The sequence below is a fragment of the Stegodyphus dumicola genome, chromosome 8 (assembly GCF_044657685.1).
Source record: "Stegodyphus dumicola isolate Sdum_Otavi_A_Nest chromosome 8, ASM4465768v1".
NCBI lineage: Eukaryota > Metazoa > Arthropoda > Arachnida > Araneae > Eresidae > Stegodyphus > Stegodyphus dumicola.
The window spans coordinates 161,651,662-161,672,789 of NC_140775.1; the positions used below are offsets into that span (position 1 = coordinate 161,651,662).

General features: G+C 31.2%; 1 protein-coding gene across 1 annotated transcript in view; it reads left to right on the top strand.

Moving 5' to 3' along the window:
- LOC118187356 (uncharacterized) overlaps positions 1-21,128 on the top strand; it is a 103,804-nt gene that overhangs the window by 74,940 nt on the left and 7,736 nt on the right. Inside the window, 8 exon segments of the mRNA XM_035357559.2 lie at positions 1,774-1,998; positions 2,110-2,258; positions 4,563-4,699; positions 9,054-9,234; positions 10,346-10,630; positions 12,662-12,937; positions 16,584-16,877; positions 19,773-19,889. Of these exon segments, the coding sequence (XP_035213450.2) occupies positions 1,774-1,998; positions 2,110-2,258; positions 4,563-4,699; positions 9,054-9,234; positions 10,346-10,630; positions 12,662-12,937; positions 16,584-16,877; positions 19,773-19,889 (1,664 nt within the window).

Here is a 21,128-nt window from a genome sequence, read left to right on the forward strand (position 1 = left end):
AGATGGACGAATCTGATTATATTGTTAGGGATTTTGTATATAGATCTTGATAATTTGGCGAGATATTGCCAAGCTGACGACAGTGTTGGCAACTAATTTCTGTCACCAAACTTGGAAAGAATTTGCCAAAATTTGCCACCATTTTGGTCCAGTCACTCTATCACCGTAATAGGTATTGTAATTGAATAAATGTAATTGATCACTATATTGGCTGTAACTGTAACTCGGCCAGTTTATTTGGAGAAGCAGAAAGTACTAGAAATATCTCAGCGGTCCAGTGAAAACTAGTCAGAGAAAGCATCTGCTCACAGTTGTGGTTAGCTTAGCATAAGTTCCGTGTATATCTCCGGTTTAGCTTCGCTCTTTAGCTGCACTTTAACATTATTAGTTTGAAGCGTTACTACTGATTGTACTTTGCGATACTGTGAACACCTGTTCGAGTACTTCTGTGGGAAGTGCCAGAGCTCTGAATGTTTCTTTTGATAGGAATAAATTTTATTAACCTGTCTTCGGACTTGTGTTCATTCAGTCTATGGCAAACCTGTACACGTGCAACAATATTGAATGTGGTGAAGATGAGGGAAATTAAAAGCAAGAGTTGATTGATATCCAAAATGAATGCGAGCATAGAAAAATCTTTTGAAAAATCTGTTTTGGAAAGCAAATGAAATTTGGATACTTGAAATGACAATCCTGAGTTAAATAGGCTAAATTCTGTAAACATTGAAAATGGGAAGTTTGGATCTCCTTTTTTTTTAATACCTGGTTCTTATCATGATTTGTCTTAAATCATTTGCTTAAATATTTTTTGGATTGGTTATGTGGAAAGAATTCTATGAGCTAATCAGTAATAATAACAAGCGAAATAAAAATAATTTTGAAAACTGCTATCTAAGATATGGAATGGGAATCTATATGTTGTGTCAGTGGTATTTTTAGTTATGAGTATGATACATTTACCAAAAATAAATTATTGATCTCAGAATCCAACATTTGCCAATGAAGATCCGAAGAAACCAATGAGCAGAGATAGATTTTCGACAAAAACATTGTGGGTTTTTTTTTTTTTTTTTTTTTTTTTTTTTTAATCTCTGACTTTATTTTATATAAAGTTTTCTTAAAGGTATCCATTTTAGGAGTTTGGAAGGAACAGATTTTGGGATTTGATAAATGCAAAAGTATTAACAATTTCTGAATTCTGAATGGAATTTGTTTCTGAATTTTTGTTTACGGCAGACATATATGAAGTAAATTTGGCATGCTACTGTGTGTTGTATGTTATAGATGGAAATAGTGATTGTTCTGTTAAACTTCATTTTTCATTTTAAAAAAAGAGTCACCTGCCTAAATATGTGTCAGTAGCCACTGCTGGAGTGAACGGTTGCATGCCATAATGATTATGTGACTGAAAAACTGGTGAGATATGACTTTTAGCATAGCGTTTTGTCACTGTCATTTGAAAAGTAGAGAAAATGATTGCCTGAATAGGAAATACCCAAAAAAGAAAACCTGTTGAAAGTATTTGCTATAGTGTTGGTGCAGCAATATCAGTAATGAGTGCAAAGACAGTATTCTGTTTGAAGAACTTTCTGATGGCACTGCCTTATATTCCTTGGCCATAGTATTATTGTTGCACAATAATGTAAGCATGCAGTCATATTTTTTACTCATCCTGTACTTACTTGAATAACTAATTATTTGAAGATTGCTGGAAATTTGCTTTATGCATTGAATTGTTATCTCTAATAAGTCTGTATTTAATTTCTTTTTTAGTGAATTGAAAAACAATGAAGTTTCATGGACTATCGAAGATACTGGTAAAATTTTTGCTGGACTAGTCAGATTAAAATATTTAGGGCTTTCAAATAACAAGATCAAAGCTATCGTAAAAAGAGCATTTACTGGTCTCTCCAAGCTGGAAACTTTGAACATGACTGATAATGATATTACCACCATAGAAGAATATGCTTTTGATGAGATGAGTCACCTTCAGGAGCTGTTAGTATTCATCATTTTCAGCTATTTTTATCTCTAAATGACACATATATAGCAAATTTTTATTTTATATTATATGCATGTTTTTAATTATGATTAAATTTCCATTTTTAGCTATTTGAACACAACTAGCCTGCTTTGTGATTGCCACTTGGCTTGGATGACAATAAGTTTTCAGTATGGTGTGTATGCAAAGTGCGGATTCCCGGAGAAACTGAGAGGAGAATCTGTATTTGAAGTTTCTCCGTCAGAAATGCTTTGTGGTAAGATTGATGAAATATTAAACTAGAAATACTGAAATGTATAATGCCATTATAATTGTACTTTTAGAAAATCATATTAGAAAAAACTTTTTCTTAACATAAGATCCCGAGGCTGTCTTTGTAAGTAGCTATATACCAAGATATGTAAAGCTCTCTTATCGATTCTCTGATATCTGAAGTATTTTGTCATTTATTATTAAAAGATGCTGTATTTAAATGCTTTTAGTCATTTTTATATTTTCATACAAATTTTTGCAAGCTTTCATTTGCCTGAAAAATCTTCATATAACAGCATCGTAAGTGAAAGTAAACTTTTCTTCAAAAAGAGTGATACATCAGTCATCTTTAATAATAAAATTTAATATTTTAAACAATAATCTATTTTTAAAAAACTTTCTTTAAATAAAAGAAATTACTTCCTACCTCCTTTTTTGTGTGCCAAGTATAACTTGTATCTGAACAATATTTATCTACACATAGTTTTGCCCCCATGCTAAGGAGCTGTAGTTAATTCTTCTCTCTAAAAATGTAACTGTTTGGTCAGCCCTCCTGGTACTTCCATATTTTGTCGTGGACAATTTTTGACCAAACAGAGCAATAATTAATCGCTGATAATGGGTAAGTATGCTATTCCAACACACTCATAACTTTGCTTTGGTTTTATGTAACCCTTCATAAAGCCAGCTTAGGTTTTGTAAGGAAGTTAAAAATTAATTGCTGTTTTCCTACATTTCTCTTGCATTTTTTTTGGGGGGGGGGAGATCAAAATTTGGGTATTTTCAAAGTTGTGGGACTGGTTATTCTGATGCACATACTCAAAAGATTATGGATTCTTGAAAGATTATACAATTTGTGAAAATGGCACAATGCGACATCATTTAGATTCATAGTTAAATGAACGTATGTGGCATCGAGTTTGTAAAGTTTTTTTTTTTTTTTGGGTATGTGTGTGTGTGGTTATTTTATATTCCATTAGGGATTTTTGGCTGCTGAAATGACTATCAAATAATCTCAAAGCTAGATTTTGCACTAATCAAGTTTTAATATACATATTTGTAACCTGTATGCATTGGTTACTTGATAAAATAAATAATAACATGTAATTATTTAATTGAATGAAGAGCAGTTAGTTCCTTAAACTTTCATCAGAATGGCCTAGTTTTGTTAGAATCACTGCCAGTTTTCCTGTTCATACCTGTCTCTCTTTAAATGTGTAATTGTCCTTCAGAAGTAAATAATACAACTTATATGTCATTATGCTATGTAGTTGTGCTCTATAATAAATAAATGTATTAATTAAACATTCCATTAGAATTCTTCAGCATGATTCCAGCAAAATGCTGTATAATCCTTTGTCCTTTAGTTTTATTTCAAAATGTCTCTTAAGTCACATTTATTATGAGTGTGTTGATTCAGAAGTCAAACAACAAAAATCAGCGTTAATTCACAAAATTTTCACAGGACTAGTTTCGATGGTTTTACCGAACCATCATCTTCAGCTGCAAAACCGCAAATGAACAAATCCTGTGAAAATTTTGTGAATTAACGCTGATTTTTGTTGTTTGACTTCTGAATCAGTATTTATTCGGCGTGTTATTGTGTCTTAATTATGAGTGTGTTATTAAGAATTTCTTTCAGAAATTAATATTTTTTTCCCATTTATTGGATTGTACTTTTTAAGTCTGTAATACATTTTTGAATGGTTTAGATGCACAGTTATTATGTATATTTCTTTCATTTGCATAAAAAGTTATGAATGAAATAAATTAAAATAATATTTAGTTTTTCATTGTATTTTTTTTCAAATACATGTATTCAGTTACTCTGTTTAATTTGATAACAAATTCAGTATGTTTAGTCAAGGATATTGTTCTTTTTGGACGCCCTGCTGAATGTTAGTAGTTTGTCCCAGGTTCGAATCCTAAGAGAACAGGTTGACTCTCATGGCCTTCCATGTATGTGACATGAATACAAGCTGGTTTCCATTAGAAGTCCTCCACAAAGGCATCCCTTTCCCTAGGCAGTTAAATTAATGTACATTTCCATATTCAGAATAACTTAACCAGTTGTATCTGGTCAGGGAAACTCAAAGTTGAATCTTAAGAAAACACCGTAATTATAAAAATTTTTAGTTTACCCTTGTCAAAAATAAAAAGGAATCGACTGTTCCTGATCGTTTTAAGCATTTCTAAATAACCTTTGATTGTGTTATACATTAAAAAACCTGATGATCATGTTTGTTAATTGTATATGTGATTTTTTGTTATGTAATTTTCTCAAGGAGATTTAAAAATATTTTTTCAGAGAATTCTCCTAAACCAGAAATTATTAAAGAACCACATGCTAATCTAACTTTGAAAGGAGAAAATGTGACTTTGGAATGTCAAGCTAGAAGTAGTAGTTCCTCTGACATCAGAATTCATTGGAGGAAAGATGGAAAAGTAATTTTTGTTTGTTTGTCCTGCTTTGAAAATGTTATCAAATTACACATGTAAAACATATTAGTTATCATTTAGAGAACAAACTGTACATTTGTTTGAAATTGGATTAGGTTTCCAGTTGCTAAATACCTAAACAAAGACTGTTAGAGTTCTAATCTGTACTAGAAGATCTAGTTAAAATTGTAGTAAAGATAAATCACAGGCCTTGGCCAGTAATAAGAATACTAAGTAGTGTAAAGTAATGCTGGCTTCATGTTAGCCTTAATTAGCAGAATTTTTTAAAAATTGCATTGTTACAGAAATTGCTTTTAGAATAATTCTGCTTGAAGTGTAAATAACTGTTACCTAGTTATCTTTGAAATAATGTCCATTGGAACCCACATCTGCTGCTGCTTCAGGTATTCTGGGAAAAATTGACAGAAGCCCTCTTTTAGTTAACAAAACTTTGGACCATTCTATATTGTTTCTGTAATGTTAATATCTGTGTTTATCTTTTCATATGCATAAAATAAATTATTTTATAGTGTAGAATTCACATTTATTGATTTTGAGAATTTTGTATTATTATTGCCATGTTGTGACCAGCCCGCAGGAAAATTAAAAGAATATAGATTATGGGCTTCCTAAATGCAAGTATAGTTATGATTTCTTCTGATAGCATATAGAACAAGGCAGCTTAAATGCAAATTTCTGATAGTGTACAATTGAAAATCAATTCTGATAAGTGCACATAACATTCTGGAAAAATGTATTGAAAACAGATTTTGAATTTTAATTAGTAATTTTAATGCTATTCTGTCCGCAAGTGGTATTATTCTTTCTTCAAAATTATTTTCAAAGATAATTTGAAATAAATATAACTAATATTTTGATAAAAATATTTTATTCCAGGTTGTAATCCTTAATATTGTCTAAAATAAAACACGCTTTTGTGTGCCAGTAATATCAACACACTATTTTAAACTGACCCTAATATGTAGAAAAATAGACTTTTATATTTTAGGGAATAATAGTATGAATTAAAACAGTCTTGTAATCAGGCTGTTAGTTGAAATTTACTTGATTGTTCTGAAGGAAATTAAAATGCCAAGAGAATATATATCTGTACAGTACAAAGTCCGTAACCCGGATGTCCATTATCCGAAATGATCTATAATCCAGACCTCAAAGCCACAAACATTTTTGTTTGTATGCTTTACGCATGCGCGTTTAATGTATAACGAATGGTATAAGCTAGGCTAAAATTTTCTTTACTGATTCTGCACTTACTGTTGCAGATTGCGCTGTTCCTTAATCTTCTAATTGGATCCGGCTTATTATTTTTTGCAGACTGTTAGAGCAATTTAATAAAAATTAAGCTTGAACTTTCGATTATGTCAAAAAAAAGTTTCCAATTCTGGAGCTGCCAAAGGATCTACAAAGCGAAAGCATGTTTCGATGTCTGTCAATCAAAAAGTGAAATTGCTGCCAAAAATGGATAAAGGCATATCCTTCTCAAAATTATGCGAGGAGTATGACATTGGAAAATCAACTGTTATATGACATAAGCAAAAAGAAAAAGGAACTTTTTGAATTTTTTGTGCATTCCGACACCCTACTTGCAATGAATAACAGAAAAAGGGTTCGTTATGCAAAAGTGACGATCATGGCAAAGTGATGATTAAATGGATCAGACAGCGTTGCATCGACTGGCGTGCCAATACTAATGGCTCAAGCCAAAATATATCACGAAATGAGTTTAAACACTAAGTGCAAATATTCGACAGGTTGGTTAACCAAATTTAAAAATCGCCATGGTATAAGACAATTAAAAATTTCAGGTGGAAAAGCTTCAGCTGATACTGAAGCTGCTGAACAATTTGCAGATGAATTCATTGAACTCATTACTAATGAACAATTATCTCCAGAACAAATTTACAACGCTGATGAAACTGGTCTTTTCTGGCAATATGTACCATGAAATCTTGGCAACCTGTACAGAAAAGGCTCTAATTGGTGTCAAAGATTCCAAAGCGAGACTAACAATTTTTGAATGCGCAAATGCTGCAGAAACGCACAAGTGCAAACTTTTCATAATGAGAAAACATACGCGACCTCGAGCATTTAAAGGAGTAATGATTTTCCCCATTATATATTGTGCAAATAAAAAAAGCATGGATGACACAAGCATTGATGAATGATTGGTTTGAAAATCATTTTATACCCGAGGCTCGGCGACATTTGAATTCGGTTGATTTACCTGATGACTCAAAAATAGTGATGATTGTTGACAACTGTTCGGCACATATTTCACTTAAAGTTTTAGTTAAAGATAATGTATCCATATTATTCTTCCCTCCAAATTGTATGTCTATTATTCAGCCTATGGATATGGGAATAGTGCACATGCTGAAATGCAAATATAAAGTAGCATTTTTAAAATCTATATTAAATTTCTTGAACAATGGCAAGACTATTCAAGATTTCTTGAAATTTTGTAGCATAAAATCTGCTGTGTGGAGCATCGCAAGATCATGGGAGGATGTGTCACCAGATACATAAAAAAAAATGCTTGGCATGATTCATGGCTAGCTACCATATTTCATGGTGAGGACGATGAAGATGATACTCGCAGATTTAAAGGTTTTCGGACATCGTAAACTAAAGGTGAAATTTTCCAGTTATTGGATTTTGTAAAGAAATGTGGAGAAGCGGTAATAAATGAAGATTATATAATAAGTTTTTCATTGCGACGACAATGCCCCAATCATCAATCAATTAATGGATGGCGAAATCTGTAGTATGGTTCTAGATCTAGAAAATTACTGCTTTCGATAGTGAAGAAAGTGACAGAGAGGTTATTGAAAACGAAAAAATTTCAATTGACGAGTTAGTCGGTATTCTCGACATAGCAATCACAGGAATTGAACAGTGGAACTTTGTAACTGAACAAGAAATTATATCTGTTTATAGAATTAAAGAGCAAGTATTAGCACAAAAAAAGAAGCAACTTAAACAACTTACATTGAAAGAAATGTTTAATAAAGTAAACAAATAAATATTAAGCTTTTTTTTTTTTTTTTTTTTTTTTGTAAATTTTGATACCCTTTAGATCATAATTGATCATAATTTCATAAATTACGATTTCATATTTTTAATTGTATAATTTCTGCATGCCATCTTACCAGATGTAAATTGATGATCTATAGTCTGGAAAAACCCCTAATCCGGAATCTATAAAGTCCCAACGAGTCCAGATTATGGACTTTGTACTGTATAAACAAGGAGGATTGAGTATCCGATATTGATTGGTTACTTAAGATTTCTTAACATGCGAGAGCACGCTGATGGTCCAATGAATCCATCCTATTAAAATGAACCTTTCTTAAAAGGCATCTATTTCGGATAAATTGTTGAGGTCCAGTGTAGTCTTGTCCAAGGTCTTCTCTTTATGTTTCTTGTTATGTTCTTTTTTACAGGAACTTTTTTTTTGAAGTCTTGTTTTTTATTGGATAGAGTCTTTTAGACCCAGCATGCCTATTCACATTGCTGATACGTAGTTGATTTGTGGTAGTATAGACACAAGTGACAAACATGTTGCGTAATTTATCATACAAGGAAAAAATGTTGCAAAAATTATTAGAAGATGTATCAACTGGTGAAGAATCTGTTGAAGGAAATAAGAATGGAAGTGATCACAGATTTGCATGATATTGATTCACAGATCATAGTTTGCATGGTATTGATTCAGAAACTGATATAGATCCTGAATTTTTTATTTTGGGATATTATAAATGGGGGAGAAAATGCAGTGTTTGCCCATCAAAAAGGCGCAGAAAAAAACGAAAACACACTGAATGTGAAAAATATTTGTATTTGGAACACATGACAACACTTTATTCAATGTGCTGCTAACGTTTGTTGCATATTTCACTTAGTGCTAATAAAGAAAATAATCGATGCAGAGTAAAGGTACACTATTTTCCCCCTTAATATGTAATAGGTTTTTTAAGAAATTTTGTTTGATCAAAGCATTTGAAGAAATTAAAAAAATTAATGTAGATACATTTAAAGTTTGATCATAAAATTAATTATCGACTTAGATGTAAAATTTTTTATGTTAAGATTTAAAAATTTTTTCCTTCAGAAAACAATAGCTGGGTCTTTTGGGCCCAGTGTGTGCATTCGTGTAACTCAAATGAATGCACATGCTCCCAGGTTAATTTTTTTTTTTAACCTAGCAATACAAAAATATGAATTTTAGTATGCTCCAAGAGGATATAACTGAAGTTTCAGTTATTCTTAATTATTTACTGCCATCAGAAAATTTTTACCCTATTAAAATTTCTAACAATATTATTTTTCCTTTTTTTAGTTGCTTCATAATGTTAGGCATCGTATGAGGAACTTCAGTGTAAGAAGAGGAAATTTTACAATTTTTACAAGCTTTTTGAATATTTACAACATTAGAGATGAAGATGAAGGCCGCTATCAATGTGTAATTTCAAACCACTTTGGATCAGTTTATTCAAATAAAACTCGAATAACAGTGCATGGTAAGCAAGGGATTTTTTTAAATTTTTAATTTTATTTCCTGAAGCTTTTCTGCTATAATCATAAGTTATTTACAAAGTCTCTGTGATGTCTTAAAGAAGTTTTTATTAAAAATCTTCTATTTTGATATTTTCACATGCGTGAAACTAGCAGTATTCAATGTACAGCTAACATATTTAACATTTTAAGAACTTTTATTAATGCTTTTTATTTTAGATTTAATGCAGAATAAGTTTAATTTCAGTACAAGTGCATTATTCTATGAATATTTGCCTGTAATAATATGATATCTGTTGAGATATTCACTCTTGCAATAATTATTAATGTGAGAATTAAAGATAAAAAAAATAGCAGTTTTTCAGTGATTTCACTAAATTATGTGTTATATGCATTTGGAAGAAGAGGAACTAGCATTATTTAGATTTTTTCGAGATGTTCTCTGAAAATTAATTATAATTATAAATTATAGCATTGAGGCTAAAATAAATAAATAAATAAAAGAATTTTAGTGAAATTTTGCAAGTAACTTGTGATCAGTATGGATATTGAATGCCTTGATACAAAATTAATAATTTTTATAAATTTTCAGCTGTGATTTTTCATTTTAAAATATGTCTTTTTGATTTTGAGGAACAGTGCATAATTATTTCCACTCTCAGTCTTTAAAGTTCTGAAATATGCTTGATTAATGTCTTAAGAGAAGTAAATAAAAAATAAAATGGAACTATTGCTCCAATTTTGTAATTTAGTAATGCCAGCTCTAATTTAGTTTTATGAAATTTTATCACATTTTACTATCCCTGTGGTCATTATTGCATTTAATTTTATAAAATTCCTTTTTTAAAAATCTTTAATCAGATCTGTTCTAAATATTCTGAAATAAAGTTACTTTTAAAATTTTTCTTCAGAGTTTTGAGGAGTGGCTCTGAAATAATCTTTATATTTTTCAATAAAGCAGGTTATTTTTTTAATTAACCTGTTAATTAAAAAATTAATCTACTTAATTAAAAAAGAATAATTAAAGTTTATCTTGAATGATTCTCAACACACAATTAATAATTTCTTGCAGTTTTTTTGATACAGATTTCCATTAACAGTAATATTATTTTTCAGTGTTCCCAGTATTTAGTAAAACACCTGTTGATATTGCTATTAAAACTGGTAGCACTGCCAGACTTGAATGTGCAGCCAAAGGTCAACCGCGTCCAAACATTTTATGGCGGAAAGATGGGGGTGCTGAAGATTTTCCTGCAGCCCAAGAAAGGCGTATGCACATAATGCCAACTGATGATGTGTTTTTCATAACTGGTGTAAAACCAAGTGATACTGGTGTCTACAGTTGTACAGCTCAAAATGTGGCTGGAACCATTGTTGCAAATGCTACATTAACAGTCTTAGGTAATCAAGATTACAATATGAAAATTACGCTTTTTAACTAACTCACAGTGTAAATGTTAACTCTGGCCTATATCGTTTGATTTTATAAATGTGTTATATTAGTCGTATGTACGACCAGCTGCCTAAAATAATTATGAAAAAAAGAAAACTATATGTAATGATTTTAATGAATCCAGCTAATTTAATTTCATTGGTCCATTTTAATAATAATGGAGATAAATCTGCATTTATTGTTTTTATATCATGTTAAATTGTCTAGTTTGTTAATTAATAACGGAATAAATTTGAAATCAAGGTATAAATATCGTATGATTTTGTGAGTGACAGCAAGGAGCTGCATGGAAGATAAATACTTTAAATCAGGTAACTGTCTTACATATCTTTGAAATCGCTGAGACAAACATATTGTGTTTCGCTGAGAACATACTTCTTCTATTTTATTGAGTTTTATTAAAATTGGAACACAAATATCTTGCTTTTTGCAGAGTAGCAGCTCAAAGCTTTTAAATGACTAAGTTTTTAATCAAAAGTTCAATAAATTTGTGCGATATATGTGATAAATAAATAAAAATTTGATTGTAGGTTCTAACATTAAATGTGAGGAACAACACAGGAATACATGGAAGATGTAAATTATGCAATTCAAAATTATTACCTTTAATTTGTCGGTAGTACTTTTTATTCCCCACTTTAATTTGGTTATATCCCCTTTCTGTTCTAAGTTGTGTACAATAATTTTTCTGGGATTCATCTTTTCATTTAATGCTTATTTATGTAATTCTTTTCCATGGAGATAGCTTGTAGGTAGCTGGTATCCCATCGTAGATCCAGATTTTAAACTAAGAAAACAAGTTAATAAATACCACTGTTACTATTTCGAAGCCCTTTTCCCCACTTTGCTTTGCTGCTTAAAATGTATCACTTGCTATTCTGCTTCATCCTTTGTCTGAAAAAAGTGCGACATGCTACGAAAATTGTGAAATGCAAATCACACCCATAGTGATGTGTAAACAAGAATATACATGCTCAGAATTATTCATCAAAAATAAAATAGTGTCTTATTATCTACACCCAATGTCTGCAAGTTTCTTCTTCTTTGCATTTCATCTCTATAATTGTCTTGATCCATGACTAAAAAAATAATTGGTATCTTCTCCCCCATGTATCCTAAATTTATTATAATTAATAGAGGTAATATGCTGATTTCTAACATATATATATTCAGGTTCTTCATTATTTAATAATGATAGATATTTGTGTTCCAATTTTAATAGTAGAGACTAGTTTATTCATTTTAAAAATAATGTGAGTTATAGAAAGTTGCCATGAATAAAATAAAATTATTTTCTATTTGTCGTAACAATTTTTTTAAAATTTAGCAACAATAATAAATGTATTAAAATGAAAAATGAACTTATATTTGCTGTAACCTACTGCAAAAATACTTTTTTAAAATTTACATATTTATTTTTTTTTCCACTTTATATTTTTAAATTAACACAGGGCATGCATGTTTTATCATTTTATATTTGTTTTACCAATATCTTGGTTTAGAAATTTTTTTCTGAGATTGAATTATGTGAGTAAATTATCCTTCCACTATTGCTTCATGATTGCATTTCTTAATGTATGTTTTAACTCTCTCCCTCCCTTGCCTCTTTCAAGCAAATGAAATTTAAAGCATTTTTGTTTTTTTATATTTAAATATCAGTTTAACAACTTTACTGCATGAGTTTGACTTCTGTTTTTTTTTATTATTATTATTATTTATTTATTTATTTATTTAAATGCAAAAACTGTGTAAAATTCATTGTGTAATACAGTGTTTAAAATTTATTACTTAATATTAATAAGGAGGGAAGCAAACAAATTTTAGCCCTGAAACTGTAGGTTTAAAATGAACTATTAACAAATATGTATGTAAAAAATGAACTATTAACAAATATGTTGTGAACAATATCTCAACCAAGCACTTTTTTGCCATCAAATTATTTCACATGTGCTAAACGATGAAATATATTCTATTTTTAGAAACTCCATCATTTGTGAAAAAGATGGAAGACAAAGAAACCAGAGCTGGTGAAACAACAGTTCTTGAATGCATGGCAGCTGGTAGTCCGAAACCAAAATTGACGTGGACTAAAGATGGTGGTCCTCTGTATGTTACAGAACGTCATTTCTTTACTGCAGAAAATCAGCTCTTAATAATTGTACAGTCACAAATATCTGACAGTGGCACCTATTCCTGTGAAATGTCAAATACTGTGGGAACAAAACGTGGATCTAGTCATTTAAAAGTTTCACCAGGTCAGCATACAATATATATACACTAAAATATTTTGAGATAAAATTTTGTACTTGGATATTAGCTAGCACCCATAGATACACAGCTGATAATGCAACCTGTAACTGCTTTACCATGAGTGCTGCATTAACTGTGGAGTCTGTTCTGGACTTGCAGGCAGAATTGGGATGAGAAAAATGTGATTTTTTCCCTTCCCCTTTTTTCGACTGAGTTAGAGTGGTTCCCCCCCCCCAATCCAGTTTTTTGTTGCAGACCAATTAAAACATTGCATCATATTTTATTTCCTTGTACAAAGTAAAGGAAGTATTGTTATTGTAATTGTGAAAATTTTTATGTATCGTATGTCAATAAAAATATCCATTTTTACCACTATTGAATACAATTTAACTATGTTTTTGCATGGCATTTGTATGTAAGAACAGAATAAAGGACTTTTTTCCCCAAAATGGGTTGCAAAAATGGCACCTATTCCTGTGAAACGTACATATGGTAAGCATCTCGCAGAACTCAAAAATGAGTAGTGTCAGAACGTTAAAATTATGTATATAAGACTGCTATAACATGTAGTTGTACATCTCCCTTTTTGATTGTAATCGGCTGCACCAAAAGTATATAAATATGTATATTACACACACATATTCTTATGTGTAGGTAAATTGTGCATTTTTTGCTTTCAAAATGATTGAATTATGTTGTTCTTATCTACTGATTAAAGTTTTTATGCCTTTAGGTAATCTGCATGCAATAGTTGTAGAATTATGAGTGATTTAAAAGTTGTCTAACCCATTAAAACTCTGCTAGTGTCTTTGGAGTCACTATATTTATTAGTTTTTGTTTTCTGAAATCAGACAGTCTTCCATGATGGTCTAATATGGGTATTCTCCTTGCGAGTTCAGAATTAGGTAGATCATCTTGTTCCATACAATTAGTTTCAGTGTTATATTCACGAAACTGCAAATTTGTGCAGGGAATTCTTGTACGTAATATATTTTCTGTTTAGAACTGTGTGTGCTTTAAATAAATTGAAAAGTGCACAGTTGATAAAAAAATTATAACTTGTTTAATTCCCCACCACCTCTAAAAATAGAATGATACGATAGATATTGGTCTGCATGAGCTGCACCCTTCGTAAATTTGTTGTAATTTATAGTTGCATTAGGATTTTGCATTGGGCTGTCTGATCTTTTACTTCTATTCCTAGATTCTGTTAATTGTGCAGAACGTATAGTTGAGATGATATTGATGTTTCTTCTTCCGTTATTTCATACATATAACAAAATTCGATGATTCCTGTAAAATTCATGCTGACGTCTTGAAAGTTGTGTGTTGTTTGGAGTGATCCAGGAAGACCTCTGTTTTTTCTAATGACTCTGCACACTTTATTTTTCAGAAGTATTTTAGCCATATTGACACTTACAGTAATTATCTTGATACATCTGGTGCCATATGCTATTATATTATAGATTTAATAACTGTTAAAACAGTGTCTTCTAACTTTTTGCCATCAACAGCACACACATAAAAGTTACATATGTATCTTGTGATGAGAGATTATATGTTTTAATCGAAAGTTTACCTCTCCATGGAATTATACAGTCATCCAAAGATTATTGCTGACAGGATTTGTATACATCATTAAATTTTTTCTTTAAAAAGTCAATGACAGGCTGGATTTTAGGAAACTTGTGTAAATTCTTAGAAATGTTCTCATTGTTGCAAAAATCCCAGCTCTGCATTATTTGCACTAATCTCTTCCTGCTCATTACTTGTGAAAGGAACTGAGTTTCTTTACTTCAATCAATGGACCAGTAGTCATAGAGAAGGTCATTTTTTACTCATCCCATTAGAACTATTATCCCTAAAAACTTCTTCATTTCCAAGTACTGTTATATCTATCCATTTTTTCGCTCTTGATAGAATTTTATATTTTTCTGTGACGTGATGATAATCTATTGGATTCCCTCACTAAGTACTCGAAAAAGTCATTTCCAGTGAATTAATTGACACTATCGATTATGCTTTATAAAGAACTTGGCATAATTTTTATTCTGGGCTGCATTCAAAAGGTTCCAAAATTATTACTTTGTCATTTGTCAACTGTACATTGTCATTATGTTCTATGTTATTTGCATCATATTCGATATTACTTATCTCATCATCTTTTGAATCACTAAATCTGAATGGCAATGCAGAACCTTCCTTCCAAATTACTATATCGCTGACTTTTGTAACCACTATCACTTTCGGAATAACTGTCAGTACAGTCTGAACTCTACAATACTATTTTATTTCATTCACCGTGAACGATAATTTGTCAGAATGATATAAAAATGTGGGAGCTTACAGAGCAGTGTAACTGGCTGTACCTCAAGTTAAATAACAAATGACTCTTTATCTCCACAGCAACCGATTAAGAGCACCTGGGACAAAAAACCGATTAACAGGCTGTTGGTTGGTAAGCGTTGGCAACAAAAAGCCAATTAATAGGCTGTTGGTCAATGAAGAGTTAAAACTGTATGAAGGAAAAATAAAATAATACTGTAAAAATAAAACTCACGAAACTGAAATAAAAAATAACTGTAATAAATAAGCCTATTATTAAAAAAGAATCATGTAATGGTTCATTTATAAGGTATTTCTTCCACCTTTCTAGCATGCTTTTGTGGTGTAGTGGTCAGCACACTTAGCCGGTATTTCAGAGGTCCATGGTTCGATTCCTGGTGAAGGTGATAGTTTTTCATCTCTCTTGCTTCCAAAAAATACCTAATGTCTGTACAGTGGCGCCCGAACTAAAAAGGGTCGTGAATGATGAATCTCCACACCCAGGATTTGGCGATTGGGTCCCCTAAAAACCCCAGTCACTCTTTAAAAGGGGAAGTATATAAGGTATTTCTCCCACCTTCCTAGCGTGCCTTCGTGGTGTAGTGGTCAGCACACTGAGCCGGTATTTCAGAGGTCCGTGATTCGATTCCCGGTGAAAGCGATTGCTAATTTTTTATCTCTCTTGCTTTCAAAAAATACCTAATGTCTCTACACATTAAAAAAGAATCTTATCATACTGAATGGCAGATATGACATAAAGCAGATAAAACATAACAAATGGCATAGGGGATATTTTTCGGAATGCGTGCAATGCTACATAATTTGAGTTAAATCATATTTGAAATGTCCCTGAATAGTGTCTTGAGTTTTATTGAACCATTTTGCATATTCCACATTTGACCAATAGATTGGTGTTAACACATACTGTCTGGATAAGAAAGTAATAAGGGTTTACTGAAAATATTCCAAATCCTAAAGAGTGAAATCTGATGCAGAGAGTGAGGAGATACGATTATATGAAAAACATTGTTGCATGAGTGCTGGTTGTAAATGCAGTTATCACCAGGAAAGAAACCAAGCCTAATTGGCAGTGTTGAGCGCCAAGAAAATTCATGAGTTATGTTTTTAATAGAAAAGAACTAAATTTTTAAGTATAGAATGAATGGTAAGATGAAGATAAAAGCTTATTAAGACCAGAAATATATAGTATGTGAATGAATTAAATCTTTTTCAGCTATTAAATAATTAAGATATATTGTAAGTTGAATAAATTGTTTCAAATGTTAATTCTTATATTAATTATTTAATATGTACTTATATTTGCAGTAAATGGAGGTAGCTCACAGAGTGTTAATGATGAAAATCACAGCACAACAGGAATCATTGTTATTGCAGTGGTGATATGTATTGTTGGAACATCCATTGTGTGGGTGATTTTTATATATAATACCAGGAAAAGAGATCCTCACATACCTCATGAAGATGAGAGGTTTTCTCAAGTTCCAACAAATTCATCTGATCGGTCTTCTGATCTGGTGCCATACAGTACGTGCTCAGGGATGTGTCCTAAAGACTTAAAGAAACAGTGTGGTCGCAATGTATTTTTGGATACGCATTCTGGTGAGTTTTAAGTTTACGACTTTTTCGATAGACATTTATGAGTACATATTTGCATCTAAGATGTGGTCTTACAGTAACATCCTGACTTAAATATACTGAAAGTTACATGGCATAAATGTGAAACATAAAATAAGGAGTTTATTTTATGTTTCACATTTATGCTTTCAATTAAATTTCATATAAAATTGTCAGTAATTCTGTAAATGCTGACAAACAAAGCATTCATCTACCTACACATTAGAACTAATCTTAGAGAATAATATACATCAAAGCATAGCAATTTATGCTAAATATCCATAATATCCCTCAATATATTCCACATCCCTCTTGAAATACTGCACATATCGCATTCACAAATATTATAGTTGTTCTGCATATACTCAGGGCCCTCGCTGCTTCATTCTTTGGCACGAAAAAGATGAGAAAGAGTTTGATATGCTGGATCCCTCCACCCAGTTATATGAATCAAGTCTAGATGAGTTTGTTGAATTTTATGAAACCACTGGCATTTAAATAAATCCCCCTTTATGTAGCACATTTATTTTTGTGTTATTTTGTTTGTTATGTATGAAAGCTGCATTCTTTATTACATGCTTCTTTTCTTAATACATATGTTTTGTAACCCTTAGTCTTGTTTAACAAAAATTCATGTAATTGCAGAGTTAGACCCCCTACTTGTTTGAATTCGACTGAAGTGCTTTTTGTAGGTTCAAACTTTGTAGGTTGTACTAGCTTACAACTGAAGTCACTTTCAGTGGCAAAGCTGTTAACCCTTACCATAAAACAGATGCTTTTAAATTCCTTTGACAACGAATGAAATCTCCTGAAAAGGTATTAAAGATGATGGCAGATTAATTTCGTTAGGGTTTTAGGCCACTGTTTTTGACTGAGCTTGATTCTGGTCGCTTTTTCTTTTAACAAAATAGGACTAAACGCTGTTTCGTCCTTTACAGATCTTAAGGCAGTATGGTTTTTGTCTGACAGTCATAGCACAATCCAATATCTTTCAAACTGGCGAAGAGTTGGTGATAGGGGCGGAACTGCAACTCTTAGCAAGCTTAAGCAGGTCTCGTCACTGTGTGAAGTACACCTTCAGTGGATTCCTTCCCATGTTGACATATGGGGGAATGAAATGACAGACGTTCAGACAACACTTTCCCGATTCTTCAGCGGACACCTGAAAGGACCTTATTTTGAGAGAGGTCTCAAGGTGCACCCAATTTGTTCTAAATGTCAAAATGCACCGGCATTACCGGCACATATATTTGAGTGCCTGGAGTTGTCTCTTGAGGACCTTTACAAGTCTCCTAAGCTTGTTTTCGATTTTCTGAAGGTGAATGGACTCGTGGACCTCGTCTAATATATTCCTAGACATGGAGATTAGTAACAACAAAATACTTGCTGTGAGAAGAAACCAGGTTCACTGCCAGTGCTGCTGTGGGACTGAAGATGAATGGAGCGTGAACTTTATGTTCGGAAGAGAAATGTAATTTTTGTATTTTTTAGGGTTGTTTGTTTATTTAAATGTAGGATGAATTTAGGTATTGAATGTGTTTGAATTCGAAGCAGTTGTAAAAGTGTCAATTTGATGATGATTACATTATACTGTTTGCAATTTGTCAGACAGGTGCTAATATGAATTCTAACTCTTTGAAGACCCCCAGACAGCCTTTCATTCAAACAACCACAACCAGCTGAAATTTGGATGTTTTGTTCGCTCCCCTAAGGTACGCAGTAGCAGTGTATTTCCCCCAAATAAATTGTATCAGTTTATTGCAGACAGCTTGTCCTAAAAGGATTTATTTGTGGTTTCTTATCTTTATTTGTTAGAAGTAGAAAGAATGTTTTTTGAAATCTTCACTCTTCTTTGTGTGTTAATGGATGGGGAGGGGAGGAAATTGCTGTGACTCTTGAAAACCATTTCAGTATTTTAACATACAGAGGTTAAGTAAGGCTTTGGTTTTCAAAGAGATAATTTGTCCCATTCTATATTCTATAAAGTTCTATATTTCTGTATACTATAGAGAACTATATTTTATTATATTTCTAAAGTACTTAAATTTGTTAACTTAATGAAAATTTCATTAACAAGTGACTGTGTATATTTTAAAATAAAAGATAGCATTTGAAATTAAAAGTAGGGGCATCAGTTTTCATGTAATCTTCTGAGGGGCACTGGATATGCTTACAAAGAGCTGTGTTTAAAAATCATTTATTTGCTAGATTACTTCGTTTTCTTAGCCATCCATTCATTAGGATGGTAATTAGATTGTTAAAGAAAGCACAAGAACAAAATATTTAAGTAATGAAATACAATTTCAAACAAAACTCCCAGTTTCCTAGGGGTGGATTACCTGTGCCTTGTCTAAACCAAGGTGACAGCCTGCTGAGAGACTAGATATTACTTCACAAGTTAAAGTAATGAATATAAAAAAAAGAAAAACTACGGGGGGGGGGGACTTTGTTAAAACTGATCACCCTTTTTAAGTTCAGTTTTGAATTCTGTGACATTTTTCAAGTTTCATTGTTAATATTTTTATTAAATGCCATTTATAATTTACTTTCTTGATATTATTCTTATTTCCATTTTTATTTTTTATACTGTTTTAATTAATGTAATCCACTGAACTTATTCCCTGGATTAAACTCATAAAAAATGCAAGCAAATTTTTAATTGTGTTTTTCTGTAAATTACCATATGAGATACTTCTTTCAAAACTGCCATCAAAATTACTTGTGGTTCAGTATATGATAATAAAAATTGAAGTAAATGTATTAAAACTTAATGAATTTTATATTGATTTCTTTCCAGTGTTAAATTTTTATTAAGTAATGAAATGTTTTACTAGATTAATTTTTTTTTTTTTTTTTTTTTTAATTTTGAATATTTTTCAGGCCATTCAAAAGATAGTGGCACTGGGGACAGTGGTCAGCAAAGTAGTGATAATTTGTTATTGGAGGATGACCATGGTTTGTTGATAGCAGCTAGGCCATCTTCAAAGTTTGGAGGATGTAAGTTTGATTATAAGTAAATTAAAGCAATTTAAATTTTATTGTGTTAGCTTGAAAAATTTGATTTTATTGTTTGAAACAACTTTGCTTACTTATGATTTTATTGTTTAAAATAACTTTGCTTGCTTACTTAACCTCAGCTGTTTTAGTACCTGTCATTCTCTTTGGGTAATAAAAAATTTTTTGTTGACAAGCAAGTGAATAAGAGGCAGCTGTAAAATACATATTATGCATCATTCATAAAAAAAAGTGGAATTTTTTTACATTTTGATAGTATTTCTAGTTTTGCTAGAAGCAGTAAAAAGGCACAAGAATATTCCATTTAGAAAGATGAAGTATTAGATATTTAATTAAATTAAAAATGCAGTTCATAGAATAATTTAAATGTGATAGAATTTTGTTTCAGACTGAACGATGAAATTTGTAAACTCTGTGTCTATTTGGCTGATGAAAGCTCAAATGCTAGTTAAAAAAATCGATTTTTTATTATATTTAGTTCGCAAACAGTAACATATCCTGATATGAATACTGTCATCATTTCTAAAGAGAAAAATCTAAACAAATTATAACTTAATGTTTATGTACTGATTGACATGAAAGAATTTACTGCTTTATTAAAAAGTAATCTTATATGGTGAACTCCCAACTTTTGCACATAAATACATTCCTAAAAATGTATATTAAATGTTCAAAAGTAGAGGGATGTTTAAAAAAATTAAAAACTGTATTTTTAAATATTTATTTATTGATGATATTCAATATACACATTAAAGTTAATGAGTCATGTTAAAACATTTTCTGATGTTTTTCTTTATAAACTTATCAAAAGTAGTGGAATACCATCCCTTTTTTCCCTTTCTTGATAAAAAGTTCTCTCCCCAGTACCATCTGTTCCTCTCGATCTAGAACCTTTCTTAAGCCTAGTATTTTATATGTGTATCATAAAATTTCCTTTTAAAATTTCCTCTTAAAAAAACTCTCTGCAAAGCACTTCACTTGCATATTTTCAACGTGAAGTACTTTTACAAGGACTTTTTTGTCCGGAATAATTTTCGTTACAATGTGGTAGGGCCAAAAAATAGAATTAGTATTTCTTACATTAAATTAGCGAGCCATGCGTGAGAGATTAGCTCATTGCTTCTTTCAACAACCATGAAGAAAAACATGCTGTTCTTTCTCAGTTGCCATAGGTTACTTGAAATATGTGTTCTCCATTGGGATCACATTTTTCCATGGTAG